Below are 24,580 nucleotides of genomic sequence, written 5' to 3'. Positions count from 1 at the left end.
GTTCAAAATGATCACACTATTCATCTCAAAATGCTGCAGCTTCATGAAGTGTATTTCTGCTCTCAAAATAGTTGATTGACTGATGCATTGTTGCACTGTAGTTGGGTGCTGAGCAACCATAAATGCAGTACGCTGGATATACATTGAAGAGTAATTCATGTCGAACTGTTTATGAAGCATACTGTCCAGTGATATAGCATTGACAAAGTCATTTCATTCAGGAGATGTTGGCTTCACTAGCGCTGCCAGCATTTATTGTCTGTTTCAAGTTGCTCTTGACAGGATGATCATGAGCTGCCTTCTTGAACTTCTGCAGTCCATTTATTTAGTACACTCACAATACTATTAGCAGGGTAGTTGCAAAATTCTAACCCTATCAGTGAGTAAATGGTCACATATTTCGAAGTCAGGACAGTGAGTGCCTTGGGGAAGAATTTGCGGATCTTGGTGTTTCCACTACCCACTGCCCTTGTCCTTCTGGGTGGTAGTGGTTATGGTTATAGAAGGTGCTGTCCACAGAGCCTTGGTGAGTTTCAAAAGTGCATTTTGTAGATGTTACATAGTGCTGACATAGTGTAAGTGGTAGAGTGAGTGAATGTTTGTGCATATGGTGTCAGTAAAGTGGGCTGCATTGTTCTGAATGGTGTCAAGCTTCTGTTGTTGGAACTGCACTCATCCAGGCAAATGTATGCCATCACATTCCTGACTTTTGCCCTACAGATGGTGGAAAGGCTTTTGGGCAGTCAGGAGGTGAGTTACTTGCTAGAGGATTCCTAGCCTCTTAGCTGGTGTAGCCACAGTATTTATATGTCCAGTTCAATTTCTGGTCAAAGGTAACTCCCAGGATAATGTTAGTGGGTAGTAATGATGGTAATGCCATTGAATGACAAGGACGATGGCTAGATTCCCGCTTGTCAGAAATGTTCCTTGCCTGGCACATGTAGCATGAATATGACTTGCTACTACATCGATATAACTGAATGATGTGACTAACATTAGCCCATGGAACATTTGAAACAGACTGTCAGTACATTTGTCACTTTGTGTCAATAAAACATGCAATAAGTAGCTTGAACAATGCATTAAAAAATAGGTACAGTGAAAGTAGTGCTACTTATATCCTTGTGACAATTGAAAATAATTCAAAACCAATGAATTACGTATTGTTATTGTTGTTATTTAGGCCACACCCATAATTTATTATTAGCAAAGCCACCCTGGGTAGCATCTGAAGTACATTTCGCTTAATCTGTTGTGATAATGTTAGTTGAGTAGAATTGTTTGTCAAGGTACCAGAATATTCCTACACTCCCTCCCCTCCCTCAACCACCTGTTCTTTGAAGTGGGCAATGAGACCTGAACAAGCAGACAATGCTTGTTCAAAATAAATAACCTTAGACAATGCAGAACTTTCAAAAGTGCAGTGATGTGTTAACCTTGATTATGTGCTCAAGTTTTCAAATGAGGTTGAACCTTAACTACATGACTCAGATGAAAGCGTTTTACTAGAGTACAAATGTGACATTGGGTCAGGTTTGCCAATAGATGTTATGTGAAACTTCACAATGCAGTAATTAGACTTTGGTCATATTGAGTACATTGCCAAAAGTATTGGAAGTTGTTGGAAAATGTGCTGTGGAGTGCAAGCAGAATGATCTTATATGCAAATTGAACAAATGATAATGGACCATTCGAGTAGTTTAAGCTCTACAGTCAGAATTATATTAAGGTATATAAAGCATTAAATACCATAGATAAGGTTCACACACAATATAATTCTTAAGGTCAGTCATACCGATAGAGAAAAAAATAAGTCAGTGAGGTAGAAATTTTAAATGTCTTCGAGAAATAAATCACTTCACACAGAGAGCAATAAGCATTTGCAATGATCAACCGGGTCAGTAAGTATAATCAGTGACATTAGGGCAGTAGTTTTCAACTTAACACTGGAACTTAAAAATCACATGTGTCGGGTTGCAATATAGTATGCCCAATTATCCATTCTATTTTGTTCATTTGACTCACCGTTCCAGCTTAATGCTATTAAATTAATTTGAAAATTACCTATTATAAAGAAATTAAATCAGTGATAAAATGGTCTTTGCTCATTTAAGTTTTTTACTTACTACAGAGCTGCTTTGAGAAAGAGGAACTGAGAGTTTGATGGCAAAATTTAGTTTTGGTCTTTACCATCTACCTGTTAAAGCAAATGCTGCATAATGGCTGCATCATGGCATAGTGTTTTGATCTTATGCCAATTTAGAAGTAGTTTTGCCAATTTATGCCAATTTAGAAGTAGTTTTCCTTTCACTGAATTGGAAATAGAATCAAAAAGGCATCTCTGAAAATTTTTCCTTTGATGCTATTTTTGAAGTTATATTAATTATTGATTAATATCCGTGATACCCAGTTCAGTGTTACTGTGCTCCATTAATTTTGTGATAAAGCTGAGTTAACAAGTGAACCTGATAGGTCAGGTTATCAAAGATGATCATTTTTAAGTTGAGATGCAGCTGTATGAAAAGGTGTCAATTAGAGGACTGGAACAGAAAAAATGTAAATCATGCAATAAAGTTGTTGAAGCATTCAGACAATGTGAAATGGATTGAAAACACACTTGGATGCTGCAAAGTAATGAATAAAGGTAAAGAAATGAACTGATTGTTGGCTTTATAATGATACTCACAAATTTATTGTAATTTAGTCTTCATTTCTTTTACTCAGAACCTGGCACATTTTAAATTATTTCAGAAATTACTTCAGTTTCAAAATTGGAGAACTTTCGTAATGTATTTTTTTAGTGGCCTCTGTTTTGAATTCCTGCAAATCCCACAGCAGGGAGGATTGAGAGATTGTCAGCAAATTGGCCAGAACATGAAGATATTTCTGGTGATGTTTTCTCACTTCTACCTATTTGGTCAAGTCTCGGCAAGACAGCAAATGAACAAAAAAAAAGCTCTCATAACCAGTATTGCTGGTACTGTAAATTCATCTTTGTCACACTTTCCTTACAATAAGAAATTATTTCCCCTCCTCATTAGATTACAGTAGATTAGATTACATTAGATTACATTACAGTGTGGAAACAGGCCCTTCGGCCCAACAAGTCCACACCAACCCGCCGAAGCGCAACCCACCCATACCCCTACATTTACCCCTTACCTAACACTACGGGCAATTTAGCATGGCCAATTCACCTGACCTACACATCTTTTGGACTGTGGGAGCAAACCAGAGTACCCGGAGGAAACCCACGCAGACACGGGGAGAATGTGCAAACTCCACACAGTCAGTCGCCTGAGGCGGGAAGTGATTTAATATAGAAATAGGCCACTGGACATATGCAGCCTACTTCGGCAGTCATGGAAATTTTCAGCTGAACACTGGGAAGACAAAAGCCATTATTTCTGCTGCCTATCACATACTTGGTTCCCTAACCCTCAACACCATCCCTTTCCCTGCCAACCATAGGGCACTGACCCAGACTGCTCAGTTCCTTGGTAGTTGACTCTGAGGTGAACTTTGGACCATATATCTGCTTCGTCATAAAGAATACAGATTTCCACCTCTGTAACATCACCTACTTCCCACTTTGCCTCGGTTCATCTTTTGAAACCGTCGTCCATGCCTTGTTACCCTGGACTTTAAATATACAAGTGCTGCTCTGGGCCAGCCTCCCATCTTCTATCTTCTATAAATTGAAGTTTATCCAAAAGCCTACTGTTGCAGTCTAACTTTCTCACTTGGCCTCAAATCTATCTATTTTTAAAGAGTCTAAGATGTCACTGATTCTCAACTGCTACCAGACAGAAATTTAATTTCCAGACCAGTAGCCAATTCAGTAGCTCACTATTCAGAAGTTTAACCCCTTTGCATTTGAAACAAATTAGCTTTTGATGAATAAGCAAAGGAAGACTGAATAATTGTGAAATTATCAACGACATGCAAACTAAAATCTGTTCCGTAGTAGCTAGACTGGGGAAAGAGGGAAGTGGTCATTAAACCTATTTGGATAGACATCTGGATAAGAAAGACACAATAGGTTGCATGATATACATTTTCATTGCCATTACAAGCAAACAAAAGTTTAAAATATGTGCGGTTTAAAATAATTGAACACTAACATTTTGGAAACCTCCGAGAAGTGAAAAACCCCTCAAATAGGAGACCTTGTAAAGCTACCTTTGAACTAAACAAGTGTGAATGTGGTTTCCATATTCATGTGTCAGGTAGGTCAAAAGGTGAGCTTGACCTACCCACAGGGACCCAGATTTCATGATTATCAAAAAGATCTCTTTAATCAATGAGATCTTGTTTGAGCAAAAGAGAACTAAACCTCGATCAAATAAGTTATTCCACTTGGTGAACTAAAGAATAACTCTGCTGTGAAGTTTTGGAGATATTCTTAGCACCCAGTCCATTCCATTTAAAAATAACTTTGCTATCTGACCTCAAAGCTGTGCTCTGAAGAATATGATCCATTCTTCAATCATTTATATGCAGAGAATGCCTTTTGTTGTGATGGGCGCTTGAGCTAAGCCTGTTACTTTGATCTTTACTTGAATAAATTCATGTCTGCTGAGTTTGCTGATATTTTTTTGAAAGAAGTTTCCATTGTTACCTTGTCTTTTCTGATTGAAAACTTCTTATTTTTACAGTATGTGTTCTATATGTACAAGGAATTGAGACGATTCAGTGGAGAGAGGTAAGAAATAGTTTTCTTACTGCACTGATGTATTTGTGCTTTCTTTCAGTAAATGAAAAATAGCCACTATCTGTAAAGCAGATAGTACAGATCAAAACAAATAGAACTGAAGTTTATTCAAATATTTCAACCAAACTATTATTTAACCTTGAATATAATTCTGAATGTGTTGGGATCTGAATGTTTCATATCTGGATTATATGATATGAATTTTGTAGAACCAGGATAGCTAAACTTGATAAATAATCCTTATACTTATTTTAAGTTGACTGAATTTTATCCAGCGAAGTGTTTTGGTTGAGATTTTTAGAGCTGTTTTCAAATTTTCTGCTGCAGGATGGGTTCATAATCAACTCAGGCACTGACTTGAAGTCAGAATTGTAGCTTTTATTTTGCTAAGCTGATTGTTGTAACTTGCTTTTTCCTGAATACATTAAAGCACATATTGTAGTTTGGGTGATTTTATAGCTTTAAATTAAGTGTTAATTTAAAAATGTACCGACAAAACTATTTGAACTTGTAGAGGAGTACCTTGCCATAACTATCAGAATGATGTTTATCTGTCTTCAGTATGAAATAGGTACCCAGTTTACTAGAATTTCTAGCATTAATTTAAAGGTGGTATGTTGGCAGCAGTGTTTACCCTTATACATTTTATCACTTCATCAACATTAACATTACTATTTTTGATTTAAATGAGTAATCTAAATAATGGTGAGCAGAGAGTCCACATGATCCCCACAGGCTGAATTTAAGTTCCTTATGTGACCTGGGTAAGAAAAAGAGTTGTAATTATTTCAATCATTTTAAATAGATTAATAGATTCATGACTAAAACATCTGATCTTGAGTCTGAATGTGCTAAAGGGCTTAGAAAAACATGAGATCTGCATGGAAAACAATTTGAAGAGGAGATAAATTGCAAGAAAAAGGCAGAATAAATGATAAAAACTTCCTGGATCAGAATAGGGCTTATTTGCTAAAGGATAAATAATCAGTAAGAAAATCGCCAGAGACAATGAATTGACAGGCAATCAATATATTGAAATAAATAGAACAAATGAAATAATGCAGGAAAAGAATCTCTTGTATGCTAGCATTCATATCTAATGAATTACCTTTTTATACAATATCATAACTTGTATTTTGTGAAGTCTGATGTATAATTTATCTATATTGTTAACATAATTCATTTTTAGACTTGGGCTTGAACTAGTGGCATAATGATTTGGTTTGTATGTCTGAAGGGGTTTAAGGATTAACACATAATGATGGTAATTCCTTTTAAAACAGAAACATAGAAAATATGTGCAGGAGTAGGCCATTTGGGCCTTCGAGCTGGCACTACCATTTGATATAATCATGGCTGATGGTAAAATCTCGGTACTTCATTCATGCTTTCCCTTCATATGCGTTGATCCCTTTATCAACAAGGGCCACATCCAGCTCCCTCTTGAGTATAGCTATGAACTGGCCCAAACAGCTTTCTCTGGGAGAGAATTCCACTGGTTCACAACTCACTGAGTGAAGAAATTCTTCCTCATCTCAGTCCTGAATGGCTTACCCCTTACTCTTAGACTGTGACCCCTAGTTCTGGACGTCCCCAACATCGAGAATGTTCTTCCCACCGCTAACCTGCCCAATCCCATTAGGATTTTATATGTTTCTATGAGATCCCCCCTCATTCTTCTAAAATCAAGCAAATATAAGTCGATCCAGTCTTTCTTCATATGTCAGTCCTGCCATCCCAGGAATCAGTCTGGTGAACCCTTGCCGGACTCCCTCAATAGCAAGAATGTCTACAAGACCAAAACTGCACAGAATACTAAAGGTGTGCGCCCTCACCAAGGTCCTGCATAACTGCAACAATATATCCTATACTTCCTGTATAGTAATGGTGTTTTGCTTTCGTTGGGAATGTATTATGAGCAGACAAACAGTTATGCATTAGGCTTTCAGTTTAGAAGGTCAGGGATTGAATTTGCAGGAATCTTGGCTAAAGCTGAATATGTACAACAGTAGCTTCTGATGAAAAGAAATGGTTTTAAACTGTTAGAAAACAGATTACCTCAATGTAAGCAGTTTTGTTTGGAAGTTCTAGACCAGAAATGATATATTACAACCCTGAAGGAATTATTTGAAGCTGAGGTAGTTTAAACTCAGTTTCTTCCTTGAACCTTCATACTACAATCAGCTTCTGATAAAGGGGAATTGAAGCCACAGTTACATTAAGCCCAGTAGATGTGAAAGTTAAGAGAATTCTCTCATGTGGACATTGCAAAAGGAGTGTTGTTGGGAATAATGGAATTGCATTTGTTTTGACGTCTTTAAACTTGTTATGTGTAGTTTTTTTTCTATTTTGTTATGTAAAATAAATTTAAAAAAAATTTTTTGATTGTTAAAATCAAAACTGCAGCATTGGTGTTTGTGGTTCAGTGAAAGACTGCCCTGTTAAACGCAAATAATATCTTTCAAGTCAGGGTTCACTCTGGGATTTTACATATCCAGTCATAACATCAGCTGGATCATAGCAATATCATACTGTTCTGTATTCATGCAAAAGGAAATCTCATATCGATATTTTAATGAATATTTACCAGGAATGAGATTGGAACATCAACTAGTTTCTTTTTCAATATCTGGTATTTAAAATCTCAATTATTCTCACATTCTTCAGTAACCTTTTTATAATCTGCAACCATTTCATCCTTTTTTATTGCTGTTTCACTGCCCAGTTCTCCAACACCATGATGTGTATGAAACATTTATAGAAATACAATGAATTGAAGGTCATCACAAAATCTCCCACGGGGCGTGAGCCTAGCATTTTCTTTCTTCAGCACAACCCAGAATTTGGCCCTGCAAATATATGCAATGTTGCATTAATCTTTCTATTCTGTATTCTCCCAATTACATGAGAGCATGCTCAAACTTAAAGTGAGCATAAATCAATATGAACAATTAGAGCCCAAGGAAGTACCAAATGTGCACTAGTTTGTTTCCTCTGTCAGCATTAAAATTAATTTTCAACCCAATTAACTATCGTTTATATTCGTCTTGCACATTTAAGAGAAGAGCAAAATAGTTTGGATGCTATCTAAAGTAAAAACCGAAGATACTGCAGAAACTCAGCAGGTCTGGAATTGCCTGTCAAGAGAGAGGAATAGAGTTAATGATTTGAGTCAAATGTGACTCTTCTTTGGAACTGGCATCTTTATGAGCCTGCAATTTTCAAAGGATTTTCAATTTTTAATGTGGCTTTCCGTTATGCTGTATGGACACACTATAAATGCAAAGAGCAGTGCAAGATACAGGCTAACGTGTTTAATGCTCAAACTAACAATTAAAAGACAATAAAATGACATGGATTTCACATACAGCATAAAACCGCTTAATGTTGAAGATTTCCTTAAACCCCCAACCTTCCTTACACAAATACAGTTGTAAGATTCTCATCTGAGTCATAGGCATAGTCAGTAGTATTCATTTGGGAGAGTGCATTTGATGGACAGACTTGAAAAATCAAGCAATCTTGGCCTATAGTAACAGCATGTTATTTATCACACTCAAGATTTTTGGCTTTATAATTGGTCTTCACCCAGATGAGGAAATGCGAATGAATGCAAGTCATAAAGTTAACAATTCTGTTAGTCAGTATAGAGATCTGTGAGATATTTTTCCATAATAATGAAATAAAATTGATTCAAATGGATATTTGTTTTTTCAAATCAGTCTTCAAAATGTTTTATCTGGATAAAGATGTGAGATGGACTCCAGAACTATTAATTTATTGAACAAATAAGTATGGTTTCCAATAGGTGACAAACAGTACAGGACAAATTTTCAATTCCACTTATCAGCATGAGTACAAGCAGCAGTGAAAATCCTCATTTTCCTTGACATTTCTCTCATCGCTACTCATGCCCTGGTATTCTAATATTCGTGTCCCCTAGTTTTTCTAACATTAACGACCAGGAATGTCAAAGGCAGGTTAATGTCCTTTCCAGATAATGATTATTTGCTTCAATAAATTTCATCAATGAATGTGATTTAAAATATGTAGAAATCTGCCCACTTTTATATAGATAACATTTTCCAATGTATTAGGAATTTATGCTATTTTAATATGGAACCAATTTCTTTTTACCATAATATTTATCGTGAAAATGAATTCTAATGCAAATAGTTCATGATTTTGTTCCTTTGTCTAATTATTGTACACTAAGATTCAGAAAAATGCAATTGATTGTATCCTAAATAATATTTCTCCCTCAATCAAATTTTTAAAAATGTCATTGTCTCTGCTTTATCTGGGCCTCATTTGATACATGTTGGCTGATAGACTTCCTACAACTAGTATTTGGCTATAAACTATTATGAAACATGTTGTAAGTTAAATATCCTTTATGAATGGAACTTTATCTCATGTTTTCACTTATAGGGTGAATATTTTATAATGTACTGAATTCACAGCTGTAAATCAGATGAACTTAACATAATTGCAATGTATGGACAAATACACAAAAATATCTGGAACCTAAAACATGTTAGTCACTAATAAATAAAATTTGATGCAAATACACTGTCATTTTTTTCTTTAATAGGCAAAACACTCACTTAATTTGAACAAATATAAATATGGTTTTCAGAACTCCTCAGATTTTAGAATATTCCCATTAAAATGAATATCAGCAAATGTAACATTGTTACTCACAAAAGAGGGGGAGAGAAAAGAGAGAAACCTGAAATCAGTTGGTCTCATATCAGCAGTTGGGAAAATGCTGGAATCTATTATTAAGAAAATACTAACGTTGGTTCACTCCTGCTGACTCATCTGTGCAGTAATTCTGGGACCTGTCTATTTATCAGTGCTGGAGAAAGACCACTTTGAAAATCATTGTTTGATTATTTACAGTCAAACTGGACTCATGAAAGGGAACTTCTATTTGACAATTTTATTAGAATATTGTAAACTTGCAAAAAAGAATAGTAATAGATATGAAGAAAACAGACAATTGGGTAGAATAGAGAGATATGGTAGATGAAAGTTAACATTTAGAAGGATGAAGTAATACAGCTTGAGAGGGAAAAACAAGGACAATATAAAATAAAAGATAGAATTCTAAAAAAAATGATATGGAAACAGAGAGACATGAAGGTACGCGTGCATAAATTGTTGAAGGTGGCTGGTTGTGAAAGTCATGAAGATGGTATACCAAACCTTGGGCTTTATAAATAAAGCCATAGAGTGCGAAAGCAAAAATGTATTGGCAAAACTGTATAAAAACATCTTTTTTTCAGAGAAGAGGCAAGAGTGAGGAGATTTTATATTGAAAGACTTTTTTCATATCATTATCTAGATAATAATTTCAATGATAGTTATACCTCAGTTCGTGCGCCTTGCAGTTCATCCCCGCCCAAGAGACAAGATGGTGACAGTTCATGGCATCAAAGTCACAATGGCTATCTGGTGGATGCAGGTCACCATTTGTTTCTCTGGCATCCACTTTAATGTCCCTTCACCATGTCCTTGAATAATCCATAAACAGCATCCTCCCTTGCCCTTCATTTACTGAAGTCGACATTGGCAGCCTTACCATATTGTCATCATGATTTTGCTCTTACTCCAAATTCATTTCAGCCCTTCAGCACTTCACTTTGAAGCTTTGGGACACCTTTGATTTGCATTCTCCTGCCAGGTTACTTTCTGCATCTCATGTGTCTACTACGCAGGATGAACTTTATGGTTCTAAGCTTCATTTGTAAGCACTTTGCATTGCCATGGAGTCTGCCTGCCTCGGTGGATTTGGAACAGAAACAGACTACTCTGTCATAGGGTAATATAGCATGAAAGTAGACCCTTTGGTCCAACCAGTCCATGCTGACCACAATTCAAAACTAAACTAGTCCCACCTGCCTGCACTTGGCCCATATCCTTCTCAACACTTCAGCATCATGTGCCTAACTAAATGTCTTTTAAATGTTGTAACTGTACCCACTTCCACCACTTTTTGTGGAAGTTCATTCCACATGTGAACTCCTTCCTACGTAAAGACAAAATTGCCAGGTCCTTCAATGATGTTCCACCATTCAATATAATTATGGCTCCACGCATTTCCTTGGTAACAGTTGATTCTCTTACCTAACAAGAATCTATCTATCTCTGCCTTTAAAATAATCATGACTATAGCTGCACCCCCTTCAAAGGCAGACAATTCCAAAGTCGCCCAATCCGTTGGAAGAAAATATTTCAGTTCATCTCTGTTATAGAGTAATAGAGATGTACAGCACAGAAACAGACCCATCGGTCCAAGTCATCCATGCTGACCAGATATCCTAACCTAATCTAGTCCCGTTTTCCAGCACCCAGCCCATAACCCTCTAAATCTTTCCTATTCATATACCCAGCCAGATGCCTTTTAAATGCTGTAGTAGCCTCCACCACTTCCTCTGGCAGCTCATTCCATACATTCACCACCCTCTGTGTGAAAAAGTTGCCCCTTAGGTCCCTTTTAAATCTTTCCCCTCTCACTCTGAACCTAATACCCTCAAGTTTTGGACTCCCTATCCCAGGGAAAAGACCTTATCTATTTATCCTATCGATGCTCCTCATGATTTTATAAACCTCCATAAGGTTACCCTTCAGCCTCTGACGCTCCAAGGAAAACAGCCCCAGCATATTCAGCCTCTCCCTGTAGCTCAAATTGTCCAACCCTGACAACATCCTTGTAAATCTTTTCTGAACCCTTTCAAGTTTCACAACATCCTTCCAATAGGAGAGAGACCAGAATTGCACACAATATTCCAAAAGTGGCCGAACCAATTTCCTGTACAGCTGCAACATGACCTCCCTGTCATAAAATAACAGCCTTTAAGTTGTAAATGGCATCCTTTAGTTTTGTACTAGTCCACATGAGGGCACCTCATTTCCATATCCATTTTGGAACATAGAACATTACAGCGCAGTACTGGCCCTTCGGCCCTCGATGTTGCGCCGACCTGTGAAATTAATTTGATGCCCATCTAACCTACACAGTTCCATTATTATCCATATGTATTTCTAATGCCCATTTAAATGCCCTTAACGTAGGTGAGTCTACTACTATTGCAGGCAGGCCGTTCCACAACCCCACCACTCTGAGTAAAGAAAGTACACTCATGTTAGCCTTCACCATGTAAGGAAAAGGGCTGTCACTGTCCACCCTATCAAACCCTCTGATTACCTTATACTCTCAACTAAGTCACCTCTCAACCTCCTCTACAATGAAAACAGCCTCAGTTCATCAGCCATTCCTCTTAAGACCTTCCTTCCATATCAGGCAACGTCCAAGTAAATCTCATCTGAACTCTTTCCAAAGCTTTCACATCCTTCCTATAATACAATGACCAGAACTGAACGCAATACTCCAGGTGCGGCCTTACCAGTGTCTTGTACAGCCGAAACGTTACCTCGTGGCTCCGAAACTCAATCCCCCTACCAATAAATGCCAACACACCATATGCCTTCTTAACAACCCTATCAATCTGGATGGCAACTTTCAGGGTTTTATGCACCTGGACACCAAGATCTTTCTGTTCATCTACACTGCCAAGAATGTTACCATTAGCCCAGTAATCTGCATTCCTGCTATTTCTTCCGAAGTGAACTACCTCACGCTTTTCCGCATTAAACCCCATTTGCCACTTCTCCACCCAGCTCTGCATCTTATCTATGTACCTCTGTAACCTACAACATCCTTCAGCATTATCCACAACTCTGCCTACCTTAATATCATCTGCAAATTTACTAACCCATCCTTCTATACCCACATCCTGATCATTTATAAAAATGATAAACAGCAATGGCTCCAAAACAGATCCTTGTGGCACACCACTGGCACCTGAGCTCCAGGATGAACACTTCCCTTCAACCACCACCCTCTGTCTTCTTTCAATTCGCCATTTTCTGATCCAAGCTGTTAAATCACTTCAATCTTGAAACTCCATATTTTGTGCAATAGCCTACTGTGCAACTGCAACAGTATCAACTGCATTACAGAAGTCCATATACACCACATCAACTGCTTTACCTTCATCCACATGTTTAGTCACCTTCTCGAAGAACTCAATAAGGTTAGTGAGGCACAACCAACCCTGCACAAAACTGTGTTGACTATCTCTAATCAAATTATTCCTTTCCAGATGATTATAAATCTTATCTCTTATAACCTTTTCCAACACCTTACCCACAATGGAAGTAAAGCTCACTGACCTCTGATTACCAGAGTTGTCTCAACTCCCCTTCTTAAACAAGGAACAACATTTGCTATCCTCCAGTCTTCTGGCAGTACTCCTGTCGACAATGATGATATAAAGATCAAAGCCAAAGGCTTCCCAGAGAATCTGAGGATAAATCCCATCTTGCCAGGAATCTTACCTGTTCTCAGATCTTCAAAAATAGCTAAAACCTCCTTGTTGTCAACCACAATCCCATCTAATCCAGTAGCCTGTATCTCCATATTCTCAAGAACATTACCCTTTTCCAATGTGAATACTGACGAAAAGTATTCATTTAGTGCTTCCCCTATGTCCTCAGATCCCACAAACAACTTTCCACTACTGTCTTTGATTGGCCCTAATCCTTCTCGAGTCATTCTTTTATTCCTGATATACCTATAGAAGATCTCAAGGTTTTCCTTGATCCTATCTGCCAACAATGTCTCATGTTCTCTTCTGGCTATTATTAGCCTTCTCTTTAGATCTTTTCTGGCTAACTTATAACTCTCAAGCCCCTTAACTGAGCCTTCACGCCTCATCTTCACATAAGCCTTCTTCTTCTTCTTGATAAGAACTTCAACTTCTTTAGTAAACCATGGACCCTCTCTTGATACCTACCTCCCTGCCTGATAGGTATATAATTATCAAGGACCCGCAGTAACTGTTCCTTGAATAAGCTCCACATTTCAAGACTGTCCATCCCCTGCAGTTTCCTTCCCCATCCTATGCATCCTAAATCATAATTGCCTTTACCCAAGTTATACCTCTTTCCCTGCGATATACACATCCTTGCCCATTGCTTTTGTAAATATAACCGAATTGTGGTCACTATTGCCAAAGTGCTCAGCTACCTCCAAATCTAATACCTGTCCAGGTTCATTCCCCAGTACCAAATCGAATACGGCATCACCCCTTGTTGGCCTGTCTACATACTGTGTCAGAAAATCCTCTTGCACACATTGAACAAAAACTGATCCATCAAAACTACTTGAACTATGGCATTCCCAGTCAGTGTTGGGGAAGTTCAAGTCCCCCCATAATAACTACCCTGTTACTCTTGCTCCTATTGAGAATCATCTTTGCTGTCCTTTCATCTATATCTCTAGAACAACCTGGAGGCCTTTAGAAATCTCCCAATAGGGTGATCTCTCCTTTCCTGTTTCTAACCTCAATCCAACTACCTCAGTGGATGAGTCCTCAAGTGTTATCTCAGCTGTTGTAATACTACCTTTGATTAACAATGCCAACATTTCCCCCCCCCCCTCCCCCACTACCACCAACTTTTACCATCTTCTCTGTTTTTACTGAAACATCTAAATCCCAGAATCTGCAACAACCATTCCTGTCCCTCCTCTAGCCATGTCTCTGAAATGGCCACAACATTGAAATCCCAGATACCAACCCACACTGCAAGACCACCCACCTTATTCCGGATGTTCCTGGCATTGACGTACACCCATTTCAAACCAACATCCTGATTGCCTGTGCCCTCTCATGACCTTGTAAACCTATCCCTGACCTCACTACCCTCAACCTCCTGTTCACTGGAACTACAATCCAGGTTTCCATTCCCCTGCTGCATTAGTTTAAACCCCTCCAAAGAGTATTAGCATTTTCTAAACTTCAATCAGATCAACCCTGGATCTTCTAAAATCCAGTGAGAATATGTCCAGTCTGTTTCCACAGATGAAACTGGCTCAGTAAAAATCATCTGCACCATTTCTAAAGCATTTACATTCTTTCTTAAAGTGGGAGACCAAAACCTCACAGAGAAGGGTGAGCAGTGTGGAGGATGAGTGAGGTAAGTGCTGCTAAGTGATGATGCTGCATGGAACAGTGAGGTTGGGAGCCCATGAGCATTGGCAAAGTTTGTGTGCATGAGCAGAGTTCAAGGAGTGTGAGACAACAGAGAGAAGATGATAGCACTGAATCTTATGCAATACAGAATATGGGCAGCATGGTGGCTCAGTGGTTAGCACTGCTGCCTCCCAGCACCAGGGCCCTCGGTTCGATTCCAGCATTGGGCGACTATCTGTGTGGAGTTTGCGCATTCTCCCTGTGTCTGCATGGGTTTCCTCTGGGTGCTCCAGTTTCCTACTACAGTCCAAAGATGTGCAGGCCAGGTGAATTGGCGATGCTAAATTGCCCATAGTGCTAGGTGCATTAGTCAGAGGGAAGTGGGTTACTTTTCAGAGGGTCAGTGTGGACTTGTTGGACCGAAGGGCCTGTTTCTACACTGTAGGGAATCTAATCTATTAACTGTTTTCCTGCATTATTGTGCATGCCATCTGACTTGGAGACAACACTGACCCAGACCATTATCTGTGTTCAGACTGCTGTATTTGGAGACTTTGCTTCCTCTGGTGGCTCACAGGGTCGAACATGGTCCTCCCTTGAGTCCCATTCACCTGGAAGGACATTGAGATCCTTATCCGGAAAACAAAGGACTACTTTTTCTTTCAGAGGTGTTTGGGTTTCCTAAGAGAACAGTGTAAGTTCCTGGCTTGCTGCATCTGAAATGGTGTGCAGCTAAGCGTTAAATGTGGTGCCAGAGTTTGAGGGGCAGTGCGATACAATCCTGTTTCAGATATTTCATATGTAATGGAAATGGACATTAATAGTCATGGTGGTATGTGGAGTGGGGTTTGGGGTGGCGGGGGATTGGCGGATTCATGTTACCAATTCTGATCGGCAAAGACGTTAAATATATTTCAAAGAACATCGAAGGGATGCATGTACAGCTTGTGCTGATTTCTGTGGAAGAAGTGAGAATCAGAATTTCATTTATTCTGCTCTTCAGACGAAAGCATCTTGCTATGAATGGAATTCTTCCATTCGTGAACATTTATTTATTCCATTCCAAAGTTACAATTTGCAGATTTCAGGTGTGAAGTTAAAAAAAAGAAAATTCAAAAGTAAAATGAAGGCTTTTTGGCAACGCATTACTATTGAGTTAGGATCCAACATAGATCCTAAATCAGATCAGTACAGCAGAAAGCTTGTGACAAATGCAGGCAAATAGCAGAATGTAGCAAATTCCAGCTGTGAAGTGAATAAAAAATCGATGTCCCCACTTAAGTCAGGCACAGATCATTTGGCAAGTTAGAATGACAATAAGAAGCATTAGATTTGCCTCACAGCTGCTTACACCATAGGAGGTTTGATGACTGCTTTTTGCTGGTGATAGTCATGTGGACTTTGTGGTGACTAGAAAACAACATAAGCCTGATGTTACATTTGGTATGAAACTGAGTCTGCAGCTGTTGTAACAATGACTCAAGAACTTAATTACTTCTCAAGCTAAAACAGAAACAAAAGAGCAGTGGTTCGTGGACCAATCTGATTAGTTATTTACGTAATTTGCCATTTCCCTGAACTGACAATGGCATTTTCTTTTGGAAGGAGTACGTTTTACAAAATTTCCATGGATACTACACCAGATGTTGCATTCAATATGTTTAATTAGTGAAGGAGTGTTTTGCAAAGGCGAGTTCTGTCCATTAATTATGAAGTCTGCAGCTCCATTCAAGTTTCCAGCTGGAATTCTGGCAATGGAAGGCTGTTTTTATTGTTTATCTTTTAGAATTTTGTTAATATGGTGATACTTCTTGAGATCACTTTGGACTAACTCTTTATTGGTTGCTAAAACACAAGGTTGATTTGATCAACGTTTAATCTGACCAGGATTGAACACAATACCATTGGCTGGTGAAACATCCCTGTTCCCTCTTCTGAAACAGCTGCACTTGGTTGAGTTGATTTTGGCTTGCTGGTCACATAACAGAATGTGTATCGATTTCACGAATACACTTGATATCAAGACAGAAACAACATATCTGTATTCTTTGAGACATTATTGCTAGTTCATTAGAGACAGTGGAGGTTAGTTATCCATTTCTATGAGCACTTTAATACAGAGGATATAGTCTGAAAATATCTAGAAAGCCCATGTAACCAAGAGAACCTCTTTCTCACTCATTGCATATCTGGTTTCGGTATCTGATTGATGATGTGTAATAAACTAGTTTACTACAACCATCTGGTTACTCTTTGAGGAGCACCGCTCCTAAACTGAAGCAATAACTGCTATATGTTAAGAAAGGAATAATGTGATGGACCAGGTCATCTGTGCGCATTAACATGTTTCTAATCCTTTGAGTGTGAACTCAACACTATCCTTGTTACTCTAGGGTTCCGTATTGCTCACCAGATGAGGCAAAACAAAATTATCAAATCATTTACGATCATGTTACGATTCCAGCTGATGGTAATACTGAAGTGATCAGATCCCAGAGTAAAACCTAGCTTTTTTTGCAATTTGTTACTGTGGTGATTGGTAATGCTCATGAGGCTGCCGATGTTCTTTTGAAAAGCCAAACTTCTTTTTTACTCATAATTAGGGAAAATTCATAGCTGAGAGTTTAGAAGTATTTTAACATAAATAGCTAAATAAAGTTTCTCACTTTCTTCCAGCAATATCCTGCATAGATATTTAATACCAGTAAAGTGTAACTCCTATCTAACTCTTTAGTTTCTTGTTTAACTGACTCTTTACAGTTTTGATAGCTGAGTGACTTCTTTCCAGTTCTGAGGGCATGGATTGCTTTCCAGCTCTGAGCCCTGAAACATATTTTCAGTTCTGACACTTGCAAACTTCTACCCAAACTCTCTCACCTCATCGACTTCATGAAAGTAATCTTTTTGCTAGAATGAAACTGTTCTGAAACCTAAGACTGAACTGAACTGAAAAACTATTTACCCTGGCCTATTTTTCTCTGTCTATCCTGGAAGTTCAACTTTACAAACACTTCTTTGATTGACACCATAAAGACTTTTTATTTTTCTCTATTTTTAATTGTGTACTGAAATGGGAAAAATACATGTTTTAAAAATCAAATATTGTTAAAGGATTACTGCACTTTTTGGAAAGGAAATAATCTGACTCTTAGTGCAATTGCAGTTTACACAGTTGCTTTTTCAAGTGGTAGTTCAAGTGTAGTTCACAGACAGGTTGAAGCCAAGTGCTGTGTACAAATAGAGATTCAGCTGGCAAAACAAGTCGCTCATTGATCTATGGAGCAGTGACCAATTATTGATGACAACAGCCTTCTGCCTTCTAACAACTATATAATTGGCTCCTAGATAGCTGATCAGCTTTGGCACATCAATGTGATAGATCTCTGCAAGTACAGGAGCTGGCTCTATTCTCTGTAAGAAAAATGACACTTTAAGTTTCAGTTGAATAAAGCCAGTTAGTTTTTCCTTCAACAGTTGCTGTGTCTTTTACTTGATACTTCAGAGACCTTACAGGTAGGAGCCAGTTACCCTGTGCGTCCTGCACACAACTGAGTGCATCTGGAGAAGGAAGATTGAGAAATAGTGTTCTGACCAACGAAAAGCCATTTCAGCAAATGCAGTGAACAGGAACCACAGACTGCTTTCCTAGTGTTTTCCCTCCATCCATAATATGCATGTTTCTCCTCCCTCCATGTGTGTGTAAAGTGGGAGTTTATAAGGGGGTTATAGTTTTAATGAGTAGAGGTATATGCTGATGGTTCACAATGTTTTACCTGTGACCAGAGTCTGTCTATTTGTAATAAGTAGTAATTTTGTTAAGTATGGAAAAGCGATCTGTTCTTTCAGTTAAGCTGAGTATAAAAGTCAGGTAAACTAAGGAATTCTGCACACTTTAAGAATGGTTAACTTTTGCGATGACTGTAGGAATAGCAGGGCTTGACTTCCAGCATAGTACTCCAGTTAGGCACTTAACTGGAGTCAGAGGTGTTCTTGGAAATGTTCTTATTGCACTGTTCTAAATGACTTTCTGACCTTTTTTTGTGTGCAGTGGTAGAGTTCCTATCCCTGGGTTGGGAGTCCCAGGTTCACGTCCCACCTGCTGCAGAGGTGTGTAATAACATCTCTGAACAGATTGATGCAAAATATAGGTTAAATAACAAATCTTCCCAGAACTGAAATCACACTTCTATTTTACCTTAAAATCCAAATTCCCTAGAGATTATGATCAACTATATATCTTTATCTGAATCCCTCAAGATCTTTGGAGGTCATGAACTTGAGTGGAAATCCCTTTAATAGTTTTAGTCTCCGCCAGGCCCACCATTATACAACTGCTGATGATGACGTGACCTAAGAAAAGTATACACTGTTTGGAGAATTCAGACCAGTTGTAAAGGGTATGCCCTTCTGCTGGTATCTGCTTTCATGATGATATGCATTCTCTGATCATTCATGTGGGAACAGTTGAGGAATGTCAATCTATGTGGCATAGGATTCCTTAACAACCTTGCTGAAGGTTGGACATAATTCATTGAAAAATCTTTGGGCAAGGATGGTCCAAAATGATAGTCTGTTGAAATGAAACTCCCAAATATTGAATTATCTTCATTGCTGTTTCAATAACATTGGCCAGAATCTACCATTTGCATTATGGTTTTGTGAAACTTATTTTAGATTATCTAACTAAACTCTAAATTCAGATGGACCTATTAGGTGCAAGTCATGTAAGTATGTCTGAGCACCTTTGTTGCTTTCATAACCAAGGAAATGAAACCCATTCTTGTTATCTCTGCAAATGGTTCCTTAACACATTTCATTCGAGAATCTTTCTGGGCGAATGAAGACATAATATTTGATCATCTTTTTTCAGGGGTGATGCTGTATTGAACATTGAGCTTCCCTAAATCCCTAACCCAACCACCCCATAGCCCAACACTTTAACTCCCCCTCCCACTCCACCAAGGACATGCAGGTCCTTGGACTCCTCCATCGCCAGACCATGGCAACATGATGGTTGGAGGAAGAGCGTCTCATCTTCTGCCTGGGAACCCTCCAACCACAAGGGATGAACTCAGATTTCTCCAGTTTCCTCATTTTCCCTCCCCCCACCTTGTCTCAGTCAAATCCCTCGAACTCAGCACCGCCTTCCTAACCTGTAATCTTCTTCCTGACCTCTCCGCCCCCACTCCACTCCGGCCTATCACCCTCACCTTGACCTCCCTCCACCTATCACAATTCCAACGCCCCTCCCCCAAGTCCCTCCTCCCTACCTTTTAGCTTAGCCTGCTGGACACACTTTCCTCATTCCTGAAGAAGGGCTTATGCCCGAAACGTCGATTCTCCTGTTCCTTGGATGCTGCCTGACCTACTGCGCTTTTCCAGCAACACATTTTCAGCCCTAAATAATGTATACCTGTTCAAAGATGATCTTTTGCTTTTGCTGTTTAATCTCTTGAAGAAAATGGAAGGCAAGATTTACATTCCCAATTGAGTGAGAATTATTGATTATATGAAGTACACAAAGTTTTCTACTATTTGCCATCCCTCATATTGGAGAGTCCAGTGCAGCATACATTTAATCATAAGTGCTGTGCCCCTGGAACAAATATTTACAATATGGGTTGTTTGTCGACGGTTTATTTTCAATCATGTCTCACTTCCTGATCATACATGTCTAACTTGAATCTCTTTAAAATCAGTTTTTTTCAAACAGTAAGATCATGATCACTTAGTTACCCAAGGAATAATTTAGGCCTTTCTTTCATTGTAGACTTTTGTATGTTATTAACCTCTTTGCGTGGACAACTATTTGACTTTCTGCTTTTCTGAAATTGTGTCTTATTATGTGAGAAATAAAGCACAGTCTATCTTTTCATGGCTTCTTCGTTTCAAGGTGCTGATGATATCTGTCCTGCTCATTGTATTGGTTTGTCATGTGTTCCTTTTGTGGTTTTGTACTTTAAAAACAGAATGGATTCCACTACTATTCTGTACCAAGATGAGCATTTCCGTTAATTTTTTTAACTAGCTGTGTAGGCCTCTGAAGCCCATTTCACTGTAGTGATTCCTGGAGGCAGAAGTCAATCACACCATCAATGTGCTGATACTGATCGCTGTGCGCAGAACATTGCCATGCAGCTGAGAGGAAACTTTGGCCAAGACTCATCTTTCCCTGTTAGGATTGACCTGTGTTGCTTCCAGACTTCTGCTTCACTCACCATTGAAATAGCTTTGCCTCGAGCTAAATCTTGTTTTCACCTTAAGAATGTAACAAAGAGTCATCAGCAGTTCTGACATCAGTCTGTCTCAAATTCTGACATTAAATCACCCATAGTCAAATTTCTCACTGATCTGTAGACATAATGAATGAAATCATCCAATGATTCCTTTATATGCTAAAGTCTTCGAATAATGCTTTCACTTTCAAGCATTTTGTTACTCCTGAACTTGAAATAATTATTCTGGACTTTCAGTACTACTTCCAAAGTATCTGGCACTTCATTTACATACTTATGAGCTATAACATTATTAGTTATATACTCAAATGTATGTAATGGTATTTACTTGATCAGTTTCTGATTTAAAATCTAATTTGCATTGTGTATCTTGAGAATTGTTTTTCAAAGATGTCCAATTCTGTGCTTTGTTTTGCCACTCCCTGAAACTAAATTTTCCTGCTAATTTTATTTCTGATGCTGTATCCTCCTAATGCATTTACTTCCCATTCAAAAGTGTTTTTTCTGTTTTGCAGTAATAGCTGAGTTTCTGTACTAGAATATGGAGATTGGTGGGTGAAGTGTGAGGACACGGGTAACCCTGTTGTTATGGGAGATGAATCAGATATAGCTGAAGAACTCGTCAACCACAATGAGGGTTTTAAATTCTCAGCTAAGCAAAAAGGAGGATATGTCTGAGGCACCCCTGTGGATGGTGGCATCACCAGGAACGATTAGATGGTGAAACTGTAAGAATGGAATGGAGGCCCAGCAGGAAGGTGGATGTGAAGAGGTGGAGCTGAGGTAACTGTTGGAGTCCTTTGATTTGTGGTGAATATTGGGAGACAGCCTATCCCCAGAAATGGAGACAGTCAAGTCAAGGAAGGGAAGGAAGAATCAGAGATTAACCAAATGAAAGTGAGAGAAGAACAGAAATTAGAAGCAAAACTGATGATTTTTTTTCCAATTCTGAATGAGAGCAGGAAGTATGATGACATCATCTTGATTGCAGCAATCTTTCTGGTTTTGCCCTTGCAGTCCAATCCCATTCTTCCTAACATTTACACCAATCATATGCATCTATCACTCCTCTTCCATCATTAGTATTCCATCTGTCATTTGCTCTCGGCATCCTCACCATTGTTCCACTCTCTCCTACTGCTCCTCTCCCTCTGTTAACAGCATAAAAGTCATCATTTCCTAGCTTCTACCCATTCTGCAAAAGAGTCATATTGGACTCAAAACATTAACTGTGCCTCTGTCTCCATAGATGCTGGCAGAACTGCTGAGTTTCTCCATCATTTTCTCTTTTCATTTAAAATTTACAACATCCACAATCAGAAGTCAATATGGCTGACTTCTTAGCAGGAAACCTGGCCAAAACAAAAGGACATGGAGTTAAATCTTTAGAGTATGTGAGGAAGCCCAGCTTCTGGGTCACCATGTTTCCTCAGCATCAGCCCTGCCTGAGGTTACCATGAAGGACTCTCCTTCGCAACCTAACTCTTCCCCTTAGGTGACCCTCAGGTTAAATCACCACTACTCATCTCACTGTAATGAGAGAACAGCCCTTTGGTCCTACAGGACTATTATGACCTTTACTTGTCAGAATTCTCTCCTGATTCTTCTCAGAGTATACAATTGTAGGAGGCCAGTTTAGTGTTGCTCATTTCAGAAAGAATCTTGTTTATAACAAGCACCCACACCGAAATAGTTAACAGCAGTTAACAAATCACTGACATCATCCCACACAATGTTCTTTGCTGTTTCTTCGGCAGAAGTCCTAATATATAATTGAATTGATAAATATTGTTCTTTCAAAATACAGATCATTAACTTTATGTGTTCGATCATATTTAAAAGTCCATATGATATACTTAGAACTTCTGTGACATTAATTGGTAAGATTTGAACAGCTTCAAGTCCAGCTATTAATTCAAACACCAGAGATAACTGATGACATATAATTAGTAACTGTATAATTGATGGGATTTAGCGCTTAATCTTGTGTAATTATAAATGCACCTGATTTCTATTTGTTCCAGTGCCTGTGATACAGACTTTAATCCTTATAGCATTTAATGTAACACTCTGTTCAAAATCAGTTGGCTAAAATCAATGTGGATTGGTTGGGAATAAAACATTTGCTATTTAATATTGGTTTGATTTGCATTATGCAGTCAGTATTTAATTACTTTTTACATTTGAAAGATATGATGAGCACTTGTTTTTAAATTTACACTGTGTTGAAATGATTAAAAACAAAGAAATTAAATATCACCTTAAGACGTGGGAGAAGGAAGATTCACTAGCGGCAAGACATAAAGTTCAGCTGCTTGCATATTCCTAAAGAAAGCCAAGGAGAAGTGGCGCTTATTTTGTATTAATTTGTTCACCTCTCCAATATCTTAGCAAAACATTGAATTACAAGTTAAATACTCCTGACATCCTAATTTGTTTTTCTACTCTCCCTTATCACTTTTTAAAAATATTCATCAACTTTTGAGAATGGAAGTTATAATTTAATTTTTTAAATCAGTTTTTGAGATCAACATAACTGAACACTATACTGAAGGGGCAGTTTGAATAGTGTATTGTAAACATTTTTGGAAAGAAATCTGTTTGTGTATAACAATACACAGACTTGCCGATTCCCTGGGGCAGACAATGCTATGGCTTGCTTCCTGAATAGCCCATATAGCATTCTAAATTATATCAATAAAGAACACTGTATAGCTTATATACAGAGGAGCCTCAATTATTGGCATTCGATTATCCGAATGTTGGATTGTCTGGCAAGATCACAAGGTCCGATACTTGGCTAAACTATATTATCCAACATTTGATTATCCAGAATTCGATTAACCGAACTAAATACTGCCCGCCTGTGTCCTTCAGATCACTCTGTAGTTAGTGATCTACTGTATGACTTGTCCACAGGGAAATATTTCAAGTATAACTAATAGTAATGATACATAAAGGGACCAATACATTACAGGAAAATGACATTTGAACTTCCAGTTACCAGCTGAAAGGATGACATAACAATATATCACTTACTTTGCTTGTTAAAGTAAAAGGAGAAAGCGAGGACTGCAGATGCTGGAGATCAGAGCTGAAGATGTATTGCTGGAAAAGCGCAGCAAGTCAGGCAGCATCCAAGGAACAGGAGAATCAACGTTTCGGGCATGAGCCCTTCTTTGGGCTCATGCCTGAAACGTCGATTCTCCTGCTCCTTGGATGCTGCCTGACTTGTTAAAGTAAAAGTCTTATGATGAGCAATATTACTCAGGAGCAATATGAAAAACTAATTGTCGGTAACTAATTGTAGATGATACTGAAGAGGATTCCCATTTTTACTTGTAACACAACCAAAATCCTGCTTTCCAGTTATATTTTATAATGTTTCTGAAGTAAACATTTAATTTGCCCAGAGCCAGTCGAAAATTATCCACCTTTCCCAAGGGTAAAATTTTGGTATTTTTCTTTCCCAGGTGAGGAACCTTTAACCGTAGATCTATTTTTCAATGGGAGAGTTTTCTCTCAAAAATATTCCTACTTCTCGAGTTAAGGGAAGTTTTCAGCCTATTTTAAATCGTCTTGAATTT

At 38.3% G+C, this 24,580-nt stretch overlaps 1 protein-coding gene across 3 annotated transcripts in view; it reads left to right on the top strand.

The window, feature by feature from the left end:
- The window catches only part of LOC122563195 (copine-8-like), a 664,955-nt gene that overhangs the window by 95,017 nt on the left and 545,358 nt on the right, over window positions 1-24,580 (top strand). For all 3 annotated transcript variants that reach the window (XM_043716737.2, XM_087973593.1, XM_087973594.1), the window contains exon 4: window positions 4,659-4,705. In XM_043716737.2, coding sequence (XP_043572672.1) covers window positions 4,659-4,705 — 47 coding nt within the window. The remainder of the gene's footprint in view (window positions 1-4,658; window positions 4,706-24,580) is intronic.

Source organism: Chiloscyllium plagiosum, unplaced genomic scaffold, assembly GCF_037043375.1.
Source record: "Chiloscyllium plagiosum isolate Xiang-an unplaced genomic scaffold, Cpla_swu_hap1 HiC_scaffold_26, whole genome shotgun sequence".
NCBI lineage: Eukaryota > Metazoa > Chordata > Chondrichthyes > Orectolobiformes > Hemiscylliidae > Chiloscyllium > Chiloscyllium plagiosum.
The sequence above is the reverse complement of the archived record's forward strand: the minus strand, read 5'-3'. Positions and strand labels throughout refer to the sequence as shown.